This window comes from Mustelus asterias, chromosome 17 (genome assembly GCF_964213995.1).
Source record: "Mustelus asterias chromosome 17, sMusAst1.hap1.1, whole genome shotgun sequence".
In the NCBI taxonomy this organism is placed as follows: Eukaryota; Metazoa; Chordata; class Chondrichthyes; order Carcharhiniformes; family Triakidae; genus Mustelus; species Mustelus asterias.
Genome location: NC_135817.1, coordinates 54,295,468 through 54,309,758, shown reverse-complemented (window position 1 = coordinate 54,309,758; position 14,291 = coordinate 54,295,468). Strand labels below are relative to the sequence as shown.

The 14,291-nt window shown below is 42.8% G+C and overlaps 1 protein-coding gene across 1 annotated transcript in view; it reads left to right on the top strand.

Annotated features, from left to right (window-relative positions):
• The first annotated feature begins 5,431 nt into the window (after nucleotides 1–5,431).
• LOC144506497 (kelch-like protein 13) overlaps nucleotides 5,432–14,291 on the top strand; it is a 66,349-nt gene continuing 57,489 nt past the window's right edge. The window contains exon 1 of the mRNA XM_078232690.1: nucleotides 5,432–5,567. Coding sequence (XP_078088816.1) covers nucleotides 5,464–5,567 — 104 coding nt within the window. The 5' untranslated portion in view covers nucleotides 5,432–5,463. The remainder of the gene's footprint in view (nucleotides 5,568–14,291) is intronic.

Genomic DNA, 14,291 nt, shown 5'->3' with positions numbered 1-14,291 from the left:
TGGGGGGGGGGGCTTTTGCATGCACCTTTCATAGTTTAAGACACTGGTAAACTTGTATAAAGTAAGAATTCCGATGCATCCGTTTTAGTATTTCCTTGCATAGTTATAGTCTCATAGAGCATAAGGCAGTGTGTGTTGTTTTCCTGGTGTTTGGTGACCTTTGACATATAGATATATATATATAGATATATATATTCTAGAACTGAGGGTACCCTGGGCGCTTCGGAAAGGCTGCCAGGTAGTGGATAGGCAGCAGTTTCCTTTTCTCTCTCTTGGGAGCACTACTCTAGTGAAGTAGACGCAAGGTGGCCGTTGTTCCATCGGCGAGAGAGAGAATCACTCGGGCATTGGTGGGGTTTGGGTGACGGAGAACCCAACCTAAAATAAGCCCAGTGGAGTTAAAAAGAGGGATCCCGCTACAATCCAGGCATCCATAGTGTTATGGTTCAGGTCAGGAACTCCAAAGTGTTCTATGAAGCCTGCTTGAATCATAAGTTTTGCATCTTAAAGTTGGCTAGGATAAACATGATATGTTCCATTTCAAGTGTGATTCAAAAGAGCCACTAGCGAGCTTTTATCAAATAATGTTTATTTAAGTTAACATGTAGAGTAAGAAAATTAGCAAGAACTTTTATCAATTGAAAACAAGAAACAAAATAATCACGATAATATATAATCCTTAACAAAGATACCTAACGTGTTCCAATGAAACCAAAACCCTTGCCATAGACAAAACCCATTAAACAGGTTCAATACAGAAAAGTCGACTGCTCACGTGATAATAGAAATTGAGTCCTTTGGTTGAAGTCTGCAGTTCTCTGGATTCACTCCAAACAGTTTGAAGACAAAACAGCTTCCCAAAACACCAGAGACATTCTGTTCCAGCCCCCAACAACAGCAGATTTTCACCCTTCAGGAAAACAAGATCTTCTTTTCAGTTAACCAACAGAATTTTCAAAAACAATAGGGAGAGAGAGAAAACACTTCTTTTTAGCTTGCTGTCCCTCCTAAAACTCAAACCTGCAGCTCCAAACTGAAACTGAACTCCTGTCACCTGACCTGCCCAGTTTTTTTTTTCCCTCCCAACAATGACATTACCTAAGGCTGTGAACACAAGACACACTGACTGTGAAAGCTGCAGAGATCAAGATTTAAAAAAAAACACTTCTTAAAGGTACACTAACATCACAATAGCAACATCTTCTATTTGGAACTTCTGACTTTGGTGTTTACATGCTGGAAGTGGGCATTTTTAAATCTTTCAGCGTCTTCAAGGCTTTGTAAAGTCACATGCTTCACACCAACTGAGAGGTGTTGTGAGTTACATGGGACCAATGGTTTGGAGTCAGGCACCCAATGAAAAGGAAGTTCAAAATGTGTTGCCAATTTTACATGTGTTACATGTCAAAATGAAATAGAATGTCATAAGATATAAATGATTTTAATACAGTGATTTGCTTTTGAAAAGGTAAATGATGATTAAATTGAACAGCATTATTATAAAAGTGTAAAAGTCTTCAGGTGCTTTAGAGTACATCGGCCACTGAATAAAGACCTATTCTGCATTGTTCAATAATGAAATGCAGGTTTGATCATGCAAAATGTCTCCTTTACTTTCATTATCCCGTGAAGTTTGTGTGTTTGACTGTTTCAAAGTTTTGACAGGAGACTAATCATCTGGCTGCCTTCAAAGTCTTTAATGTATTCAGCTTGGAGATTTTGTTGACATAGATATTCGATGAAATCTCATTCAAATGCTTGGCTGATTTACAAATCCACTAATGGATTAATCTTAGCAGGAGTAGTTTATACAGCTATTCAGTGGAATCTCATTACAGCTGTTTTTCTAAGTTCCAAAATGTCTAATGGATTCTGTTCAATGGGGTTGTTGAGAAAGCTGTCAAAATTAACGTGACCTTGAGTATTTTGACAGATTTATGAGCTGTGAAGAGGATTATGTCCATCGGATGGATATCAAAGTGCTATTTGTTTATTTTCACACAGATGTATAAGTTTCTTAAAGACCACCGAATATTTAATAGAGTTCATTAATTCTATACATAGTAGATACTGGGTAAGTGTGTTGGGGGAAAGGGAATGAGGGTATTTGAGTGCAGGAGTAGAAAGTTAGGAGATAGGGGATGAGGCTTAGTGGATCTCACATTCATCTCCAGAACTGGACTGATGTATCAGTGAATTGTGACAAACCTTTCAATCTGACGGCCCAGACTCCAGCTATTCCCAAATCCTGCCGTGAAAATACCATTGGCAGACACTGAGTTTGTGGTATTGGGATTGTGATGTCAGAAAATCTCCCAGCTTCCGATTCCTGCCTACAAGAGGAAAATCAAGCACCAGGGCTAATAAGGCATTCAGCAGTTAAACTGTACAGAAGGAGACCACTTGATTCTGCACACTGTCGAAGAGCTGTCAAATTTAATCCCACATTCCAGTTTTGTTTTAAAATTACCCTGAAAATTATGTCCAGTCGCCTTCAGCAAGTCGCAGACCTGAAATGTTGGGCATATTTTCATTTTGGAGGCAGGGATCAAGAGCCAGTAGGTTTCCTAATATTGTAATCCCGCCTCCGGACCTGCAGTGCCCACCCACGATATTTTTATGGTTAGGGCTGGAGTCGGGCCTGCTGCTGAAGATGGCCAAACTAAAAGGTCTGCCTCCATTTGCTGAGACACCAGCACAGGTCTGGAAATGAATGTGAGCACCCCTAAGCTTCACCCTTTACCCCGTTAACTCCATTTGACATCCTCTGTCTGCAGCTCCTCAAGCTTATTTGTAACAGTCCTGACATTAAATACATATATATTTTAACAGCAAGCTAGTCTGCTGTGCTTGTTTTTCTCAATGTAATTCCTATTCATTATTAGGTTGCTACTTGTAATTCTATGTTTTCTACCTCTCCTCTGCGCTGCAATATCCTGCTTCCCCTCCCCTGCCAGATTAGTCGATGGTGCCTACACTAATTGATGGTCACAAGAGAATGAACAGACAGCTTTTGTGAGACCACAGCTGATGACCCCAATTCCAAACCCCCACACAGCCGAGCACAGGTTCTGCAAGATACATGCACATTGTCCAATCACCACACGGTTACTTAGGCAACGGTTTGATTTTTTTGGATCGTTCAGGCAGAATTGTATTCGGCACTCCAGGCAAAATCTTCAAAATCATTGTCAACTGCTGAATACAATCAGGAATGGTAGCATAGCGGTTATACTAATGCACTAGTAATTCAGAAATCTGGACTAATCACCTCAAGGCAAGCGTTCAAATCCCAAACTATCATCTGAGTGACTTAAATTTAGTTAATTCAATAAATCTGGGGGATAAAGTGCTGGTGCAAAAGTAATGGAGACCATGAAACTACTGGATTATTGTAAAACCCCACCTGGTTCCCCATTAGCTGATAGAAATTCCTTACCTGGTCTGGTCGATGTGTGACTCCAAACCTAAATGTGACTGACTCTTAACTACCGTCTGAAAAGGGCCCAACCAGCCACTCAGTTGTATTAAACTGCCATAGTAAAGCCAAGTAAGAGCAAAGCTGAATGGACCACTTTGCATTGACAAAGTGCTAAACTTTCTATTTTGGGTGGGACGGACAATTTAATGGACCATTAAAAGGTCCATTGACCCCGGATGGGGATTTCCGGACACCAGGTGGGCTGGACTGGAAAATCCCTCCCAAAGGGTCCGAATGCACATCTTCAATTGTATGTCCAATTTCCGATGATCTGGAGACTGGAAGATTTGACCTATTTTTGCTTTTAAACTCATGAAAGGACATTTCAATTTTATAGAAAAAAACCTATCCATTTACACTTACTACTTCAGTAAATTTTGTTATTTTCCTTCTTTTTTTTTAAGCCCTTTTTGTCCTTAATTTTTATTTCTTGATATGAATTTTCTCCTACTTTAAGGTCATATTTGTATTTTTAAATTAACACTGAGATCCACAAGTGAATGTTGGTGTAGTGTTGCCGTTCTGCCAAGACATGGTGCCGGTGCACTTTGTAACAGAGCTGTGAATAAACTCAAAATAGTTATAGTGAATGACAACGTTGGGGCAATTTGAACGTTTACCACGAGATAGCAAATGGTCAACGGTGATCGTTCCACCCGCAGGCGTTCCAGGAATATCCCTCCCTTTCACATGAATGCAAATGGGTTCTCAATCCTCTCACCCTGCTGGGAAGCCTTTTCCTTGGCCTCTGCTGGAAAGAGGTCAGACACCCTTTCACTTCCCATTCCTCCAACTCAGCCAAACGTGTTCAACGTGCAGAATATAAGCTCAGCTCCATCTGACCAAAGCATTTTGCAATATCCACCCATCGTCATTTCCTTCCTTGCCCAATTCTCTATATTGTATTTCAAAATCCACTTCAGCAAAGGATGTGCCTATCGCCCGTCACTACTTCTGGCAATTGAGACTGCTGATCAGCTTCCGTCATTTTCATTACGGGCCTTGCTTATGTCTGCGTGACTTGCAATGTGAAAAACCTGAGATGGAAGTTCATTCAGGCCCCCTGAACAATATTATTATTTACAGAATCTCCCAGCATTTTCACTGGTCACACTTGCACAAGCAACTCGCTGGATCAACTTCAGGCCATGTACATCACTGGGAACAGCCCAAGTGCAAGTGGGGAGAGGAATGAAGAGACAACCGGAAGTGGATGTGAGGAGGTATGATAGGAGAAATTGTGGAGTCAGAGAAACCCTCCTGCTATACAGGAACAGCTTTTATTTATTTTAACAAGGCAAAATCTTGATTTTTGTTGGCCACAGCGATTGCTTAAGAATCATAGAATCCCTACAGTGCAGAAAGAGTCCATTTGGCAGAGGGCTGACTACAATCCCACCCAGGCCCTATCCCCGCAACCCCACGCATTTACTCTACCAATCTCCCTGACATTAAAAGCATGGTCAGTCAACCAAACCTGCACATCTTTGGAGCGTTGGAGGAAACCCATGCAGACACGGGGAGAATGTGCAAACTCCACACAGACGGTCACCTGAGGCCGGAACTGAACCCAGGTCCCTGGCACTGTGAGACTGTGGTGGTAACCACTGTGCCACCGTGCTGCCCTACATCCTAAACAGAAGAGGCAATATGGTATTTAATTTTACAAGTTAAATATTAGACCTTTTCCTTTAGGTGACTTCTGGCAAGGACACCTGTAAAATGGCTCAACCCAAAATTGGGTTGGACAACTATCAGTCCTATTTTGGGAACAAGATAGCAGCCCCTAAAACTGACCCGTGTTACACTCAGAGAACAGGTGCAAAGAGATACCCTGCTGAATCTATTGCTATTTTGTGGGTTTTTCAAGTGCTGTAGCAGCATGCTCTTTGCAGACGTCAGAAACCACAGCTTTATCATATCACTCAGACTGTGCTGGTAATTGCTGCACTCGGTTAGTTAGTTATCAGCCCATTTGTTGCATGACTTCAATCTTACAACGAAGGAGGCCCAGAAAAAAATTGAAGGTTTTTTTGTTCTGGAAATACAAATTCTTATTTTCGAAAATACCTACAGGGCATCACTGGTAAGCAGTTCTCTGAATTTGATTATTAAGCATGAAATTATACTCAAAGTAATTAACCACGATATTGCTACATGCTGCTTATTGCTTTACGAATATTTTTAAAATGCATTTGATCTTACAATTGCACTGCGTTTCTGTAAATTAGTGCTACAGGAGTGTATTCTGTCAAATAATAATTCTTCGTCCAAAAAATTCTTGAATAAATATAGAATAAGTGGAACTATAGCCTTCAAAAATTGAATTTTTTACATCCTCTTTGAAACAGAAATCAGAGGTGATGCTAACCTATTAAAAAAAAATGCATCAACCATATAGCTGAAAGTCTCATCGGGAAAATCTTGATGACAGATCAATCCAACCTCGGAGCATTCTAACTGAGGCTTACCCAATGCAGTTCCATCCCGTCTTGGAGTTCTTCGCAAATATGAAATATGCCCGTGATGCTACAGGATTTCAACTCGGTTCAGCATTTGAGTTGATGTTCAATTTTGCCGAATCATTTGACTTCAGCTCAGAAAAAAAAAGATAGAACTCAACATTCAGAGTGGTAAGATATATCTGGGCGGCACGGTGGCACAGTGGTTAGCACTGCTGCCTCACAGTGCCAGGAACCTGGGTTCAATTCCTGCCTCAGGTGACTGTCTGTGTGGAGTTTGCACATTCTCCCCGTGTCTGCGTGGGTTTCCTCCGGGTGTTCCGGTTTCCTTCCACAGTCCAAAGATGTGCAGGTTAGGTGGATTGGCCACGCTAAATTGCACCTTAGTGACAGGGGGACTAGCTAGGGTAAATTCATGGGGCTAGGGCCTGGGTGGGATTGTGGTTGGTGCAGACTCGATGGGCCAAATGGCTTCCTTCTGCACTGTAGGAATTCTATGATTCTATCTGTGTGCTAACAAGGCAATGGGAGACATTTAATGGTGGTGGTGTGGATCTCACCCTCAGGCAGAAAAGCAGCTAGAACCCTGCATTGCATCATTTCAGAAAGGCCCACATCACAGAGCAGCCTTCCCCAGGATCAAGAATCTCATGGGCAGTAGTCCTGCCTGCTAAGAGCTCTGGCAGCTTTTAATTGCTTGGTACTACCACGAAGGAGGTGGTGGCTGCTGCTGGTAGTCTACCTCCTGAGGCCTAGGATTTCTGCTGGACCCAGGCACAGGTAAGTGATGGCTGGAGGAAGGATTCACGGAGGAGAGGAGGGTCAGAAGCTAGGGAAGGGCTCAAGGCAGGCCCCCTTTTCCAATCCAGGTCCATCAATTAGCCATTGGGTGCCTTTGAATGAAAGATTCAAACCCCCCACCACTATTCTGAAATTTCACAGGTAAATGCACCAAGATTTGCTTTTTGGGTTTCCATTTAGAAAAGGTCTTCACCCACCACTGGGTGCATACCAGCAATGGTGGCTGGGTCAAAAACCTGGAATTCCCTATCTAGCTGCATTGTGGGTGTACCTACACCACATGAACTGCAGCTGTTCAAGAAGGAAGTTCACCACAACCTCCTCAAGAGCAATTAGGGAAGGACAATAAATGCTGGCCTCGCCAATGATGCCCACCTCTCATGGATGAATTTTGAAAATGATATCCTCTAAATAGGTATGTTGTGGGGAATTTTTTAAAAAGGTGGACATGGTCTAAAAACTTAGACTCTATTCAAAAACTCACCAAAGGCAAAGTCTGTAACAAAATTTATTTAAAACACAAAAATCAAACAGGGCAAACAATACATAAACATATGACCGTTTGGAGGTCTCCAAAGGGTTAAACAGCTCAGGTTCAGAGTTGTAAAACGTCTCCAAAGATCTGGGGCAATCAGCCAAAATACAGAACAATTAGATCTTTTGTTATCTAAGAGATGCCTCTTCATTAGCTTAAACTCAATTTCATTTTCACATGTCAGTCGTCTTTGACAAAGCATCTCAGCCAATTGCAATATCTCATTAGTCCATTCAATCCGGACAGCCTTCCATTTTGGCTAAACCCATTTCCTGGTTGCGATGGAATTACGGAATCTTTCCATAGATGAACCTTTCCCACAGGCACATTGCCAAGACAGAAATATATGTGATTTTTGGGCCCTGGAAATGCATTATCTTATGTCTGCACAATGTATGCTGCTATAAAGCCACAATATTTGTCCCAAAAACTTGAAACTTTCTAATACTCACTTTTGCTAACCAATGGATTCCCGGTTTATAGTTCTAACCTTACTATTACACTTTGCAGCATTTGTTCTTTTTGACTGAGCCGAACAATACATTTTATATATTAAAATAGATTCAATACTTTGATATATATACTTTAAAATCATATTCATTTGTTTTAATAGTTATTCACATATGAGCAAACTGTCCATATTAACTTGTTATAAAGCATCATTTAACCCCTTGTCGCTATCCTGTCTCCTAAAAAGACTACATCTGTCTGTGAATTGCACTAGCTGATTTAAAATTCCCTTCTACAAGGTATTAATTGCCCACTTACAGACCTCAATTGGCAGTGGGATGAGAAGGCGGACCATGGGCCTTCCTGCTATGGACTTCATTGGGGCAGTGGTGAGACAGCAATGAGTCTCCACCCACAATGTTCCTGCATGATTAAATGCCCCTCCCAACATCAACCCTACCGTTAAACTTCCTTCCAAAGTTTCACTTCTCTCCATTTCTGTGTGCATATACATACACACCATGCAATATTTTACTGATGACAGCCAGAATTCTCCAATGTCGTTCACCCCACCTCCACTGCCAGTGAGAATGGGGAATTTGGTACTCAGCCAAAACTCCATTTTTAGCATCGGGGCTGGAGAATCCCAGCCGCGGACAAAGTCAGAGAATTCAAATCAAAGAGGGTCTCTGTAGTTGGAACTGTGGTTATGGATGAGTGAAAAGGGCTATGCTCTGATGAGATGGTTCATGATTTCAGTCTGAAACCCACACAGATATGCACAACTGCCCTGCAATGATAACCAGACTGCCATAAGAAGCATTATGGAGCACAACACCTGTACCCTCAGCAATGTTTCTGCTACCTGGGCCCGCTGGAGGAGCCCTGCAGCGCTCAGCTGAATGGGAATCAAGATTAGTGGCAGCATCTTGCACAACCCGGCTATTATGAGGGAACAGTCCTTGCCAGCAGTAATCAGCTAAGAAGCATGAGCATGAGCAAGAAAAGGAAGAGTGGAATGAGGTGTAAAGTAACGCTTATTAGTTATAAGTAGGCTTACATTCACACTGCAATGAAGTTATTGTGAAAATCCCCTAGTCACCACACTCCAGCGCCTGTTCGGGTACACTGAGGGTGAATTTAGCATGGCCAATGCACCTAGCCAGTACGTCTTTGGACTGTGGGAGGAAACCAGAGCACCCGGAGGAAACCCATGCAAATGGCAAGTGGAGGAACAAGACGTGGAGAGAACAACATAGGCACCTGCTTTCTAACTTGGGATGTAGGAATCACAATTCCTGAGTAAGACCTGCAATCATAGCAAGTCCCCATTCTCCCACAGTCCGTATCCTTTCCTGTCAATAATCATTACATTTCTCCCCTTTCCAACAACACAAAAATAAAACTGCATAGCCCAATCTTTATATATTCAATCATTACATTCTGTGAGCAAAAATAAGTTAATCACCTTGGTGCACTCCCTCAGTGCCTACCCTGTGTGTGCCTTTGCATGTCCTGGTGCTCCTGTGTCACCAATAGCTGCAGTAAAGCTCTGGAAGGCTGCTGACCTTCAATGATGTAGTCTGCACATGATTTTGCAGACAATCCCAAGTGGGCCTAGCTTCAGGCTGTGCCAACCCGGCCTAGGCAGAAGCTGATAGACAACAGCAAATTGCTGTCTATCGTTAGACAACAGCGGCATGGTGATTCTGCGGTTAGCATTGCTGCCTCAAAATGCCAGGGACTCGGGTTTGATTCCCAGCTTGGGTCACTGTCTGTGTGGAGTTTGCATGTTCTCCCCCTGTCTGCGTGGGTTTCCTCCGGGTGCTCTGGTTTCCTCCCACAGTCCAAAAGATGTGCTGGTTAGGTATTAAATTCTCCCTCAGTGTACCCGAACAGACGCTGGAGTGTGGCATCTACAAGATTTTCACTTGAGTAACTTCATTGTAGTGTTAATGTAAGCCTACTTGTGACACTAATAAATAAACTTTAAAACTTTAAACTTAAAGACACTGGCAGAGTGGCAGAGGTAAGAGCTGGAATGTTGTCATCCTGAGGGTTCATGCTCTGTAATGCCACCACTGCCCTGTGGGAGCAATGCTCCTGCAGTCTGACTAAACTATTGGAGAATAGAATGATGGATTGTTGCAAAGTCCTGTAAGCTCCTTTGGACATTGGTATCCAGAATGATAAGGACAGCGATCTAAGCTTGTAAGGCAGTAGCTGGAGCTTTCACTGCAGTATCCAGACCTTGGCTAGGAGCACTTGTGCTGCTATTGGAAACAGTGCAATGTAACATTGGCCATTCGACAATGCAATTGGTTGCACAGGCCCAAACTGGAAAGAAATCATAGAAAACCTACAGTGCAGAAGGAGGCCATTCAGCCCATCGAGCCTGCACCGACCACAATCCCACCCAGGCCCTACCCCCACATATTTACCCGCTAATCCCTCTAACCTACGCATCTCAGGACTCTAAGGGGCAATTTTTTTTTAACCTTGGCCAATCAACCTAACCCGCACATCTTTGGACTGTGGGAGGAAACCGGAGCACCCGGAGGAAACCCACGCAGACACGAGGAGAATGTGCAAAATCCACACAGACAGTGACCCAAGCCGGGAATCGAACCCAGGTCCCTGGAGCTGTGAAGCAGCAGTGCTAACCACTGTGCTACCGTGCCATACCAAAGGATGGGCTCTACACAACAACCTGTGCCATGGACACCTCTATACTACTTGCCATAAAGTGCATGCCCTCTGGCAGGCTGTCTCTTACACCAAGCATTTGGTTGTACACAAGCCTTTTTCACTGTCACATTGAAGTCCTCAACCAAATTCATGTGTGACCTCGCCCTCTGCCAGGACACCTGCGCTATCCTTTCCCTCGCCCCGGCTCCCATACATGCGTGCTTGCTGTTACACCAAAGGCAGATCCCTCCGCTACCCTAGCCATTGAAAGACACACAGTGTCAGTGTCTAAGATGACATCCATGACTATCTGACATCGAGCAACAAAGTCTCTTCATTTTCATTGTCTTCATCCTATCCCTCCACTGACTGCCCAAGTTCCAGTTCTTGGGAATCTGAAATAAGGAAGAGAGACAATGGCTGGGTTGTGGTCAGAGCCGAGGAGGAAGTAAATACATGTGCTTACACCATCAACAGCTCCAGTTGAAAGAGACAACTGTTCCTACCCACTGGCAAGGTCTTCCAGTCTCACCAAAGGCAATCCTCCCACTGTGGGTCCCCAGTGGCATGACTGGTGAGCAAAGCAAATTGTCATTGACTTCAGTGGGACTGGAAGATCCTGCCAGTGGCCATTAACAAGCTGTCTCTGCCGCGAGAAAACCCACCATGGAGGTGCCATAAAATCCCAGCCTAGGAGTTGAGGTAAAAGTGGGATGAGAGAAGGAGCATTAGATACCTTGAAAACTTCAGCATCAATCATTTCAGCGGCATACCTAACCAGAACCTCAGTGACACCTCACTGATGGTCAGCACTGTCTCCTCCATAGGTGATAAAACAGGTAGGTACAGTTGTCTTATTTTTGCTGCTGCCTGCTGTTATTTGCTACTTTCCCCTGCAAGAGAGAGAGGGAGAGATGTCAGTGAGTGTCCTGCAATTTGTCTGGGCAATTTGGCTAACATGGTTGAATAGTTACAGGCATGTGAAAGCTGTGAGGTTGGAGATGTGACGTTTGCAACAATGTTAAGTGTATTAGAGTGAAGTAAAGCAAATGAATGTTAGGGCAAGTCCTGGTTGATGGTTAATGGGGTGTAATGAATTAATCGGTGAAGGAGGCCAGCTGTGAGGTTGGTAGGATATGCCCTGAAGATGAACTCACTTATCTTGTCAACTCATGTTAGATCATTAAACTTCTTTCTGCACTGCCTCCAGGTTCTAGGACCAACAGTCCAGGTACTCACCTCCACCGATACTGCCTCCCACTGTCTCTTGTTGTATTGGGTGGACCTCCTGGCCCCTGCAGACACAGGACATCTCTCTTGCTTGCCACTAAATTCGACCGCAGGGTTTGAAAACCTTGGTGACGCTCTCTCTCATGTTTAGCAAATTTTCAAGGAGAGATTCACTTGTGAAATGACTTCCTGCAGCCACCATAGAGCTCCCTCTGCCTTTGAGTATCTTTGGCTACTCAGGATATTGGACCACCTCCTGATATAAGTGGCTAATGAAAAGCATGGTTAGCGCTGGCTGCAAGCAGCAATCATGCAAATCAGTAATCATGCAAATCAGCAGGCAGCACTCATTCACTGTGCTTCCTGCAATTAAACAAACAGGCGTGGGTTAAGAGTGCACCACGTCCATTTGTGGTCCCTATCCACTTAACCTCCATTTTGCTTAATTCCTGGCAGCCTGGGGAGCTTTGTAACAAACCATTGGGATTGAACTTTATCTGCAATCATGAATATTCAGATTTCATGTTTTTTTTAATATAAAACTAGTTCCTAATATCATCCTCTGATAAACTTCCCCACAAAATAAATTATTCTGAAATTTCTCATTTGGTGTTTATCAACTGGGAGCAGAAATCATAAATGAAAGGGTGAACAATGGGATTTTAAAAATCTCCCAGTATTTCTCTGATACTGCATTTTGAAAATTTCTTACTAAGTGAGAAATGTATTTCCATCTGATAAATCTGTCTCATATTAGAAAACCATTGTTCTTTTTCACCAAGTCACATGAACAACCTTTCATCTTCCTTGGCTGGCCGTAGAAACAATTTAAAAAATGCTGCAGCTTAATTCACGGAGTTGTGAGCATTAATCCAGCACTAACAAGGGATTACTTGGCCTTTCTATTTTTCTTTGAAGACCAAAGGATCTATAAAAACAGTGCCTTGAGTCCAGATAGCTGTACATTATGTAATAGGATGGCTAGAGCTTCACTCAAAGTGTGACAAAAGTAACCAGGAACTGGAAACATGAACTTGCATTAATCAGTGCCTCATCATTGTACCCTGCTCACCCTAATAACATGCTCACTGCGCGATGATTGTTTTTTATCTTGCAGTGCAGTCATTGTTACCCGGATGGAATTTACCATCTTGTTGACAATTGTTACTCACAACTAGCCTTCTGGGATTGACTGTGTTTCTGCGCTCCATTATCCCCAGGGCTCCCAATCTTAGTCCAGCTGTTACACTTGTGCCTTGTCAACAAAACAGAAAAACACTGGCTCAGAAATAACTTTGATCCAGGAAGGCCCTAGTGCCTGCTCAGGAGTGGGAAGGCAATCCTCCACCCAGTCAGCTGAAATGTTGCTTCCCACGGAGCATTGAGATAGAGGGCAAAAATACCTATTAATTCAGTCAGCATCCGTGGACAGGTAACATTTTTGTTGCAGTATTTTCAGAATGTTAATCTGATTTTAATCTCATGTTAGTGCCTAGTTTCTAAAGCTGCCAGATCTGACATGCTATTGTTTTGTTTTAGATGTGGCAATGATCTAGACCGAGAGCTGCAATTTGCACAGTTGTTTTCCTCCCACTCCCTGTGCTCCAGAAATCACTGGTATAAACAAAGGTTCTACACTATATGGGTAGTTTGGACTATAACTGGAGTGGGGATTGATATAGCACAAATAGGGATTGCTGTTTTTGGGACCTTTCTGTGGGTAAATTGGCTGTGACATTTGCCTACAAAATAGCAGTGGATGCACTTTGAAAAGAATTAGTTAGATTTTTAAAAATTCATTTGTGGGACATTAGCGTCGCTGGCTGGTCAGTATTTATTGCCCATCCCTAGTTGCCTGAGGGCCGTTGGGAGTCAGCCACAATGCTGTGGTTCTGGAGTCACATGAAGGCCAGACCAGGGGTAAAGACAACAAATTTCCTTCCCTAAAGGACATTAGTGAACCAGATGGGTTTTTTTCTACAATCAACAATGGTTTCATGGTCATCAGTAGATTCTTAATTTCAGATTTTTTTTATTGAATTCAAATTCCACCATCATGCTGTGGTGCGATTTGAACCCAGGTCCCCAGAAATTAGCTGAGTTTCTAGATTAATAGTCTAGCGATAATACCACAAGGCCATCACCTCCCTTTACTTTACTTTAGAAAATGAAAGGCAAATTCTTGTTTGAACTTCAGGAGAGAATGACTAAAAGGTTAATCAAGAGAAAGAAATTAGAGCATTGGAAGAAGTTAGCTAGCAATATTAAATGGATCGCAAGTTTCTACATGTATTTAAACAGGAAAAGAGTAGATAAAGTGAGTGTTTGTCCTCTAGAGAGTGAGAGGGGAGTTAATAGTAGTTAATAGGATGACATGAACAAATATTTTGCTTCTGTCTTTAATATCAAGTATATAGAAAACATTCCAGTAATCAATGTAAATCAGGAGTTGGAGGGAGAGAGGAACTTGGTGAAATAATAATCACTAGGGAAGTGGTGCTGAGCAAACTGATGGAGCTGCGGGCTAACAGGTCCTGATGGACTTTGTCCCAGAGTCTTAAAAGAGATGGTTAATGAGGTAGCAGATGGGTTGGTGTTAATTTTCCAAGTTTCTTTAGATTCTGTAAAGGTCCCATTAGGCTGG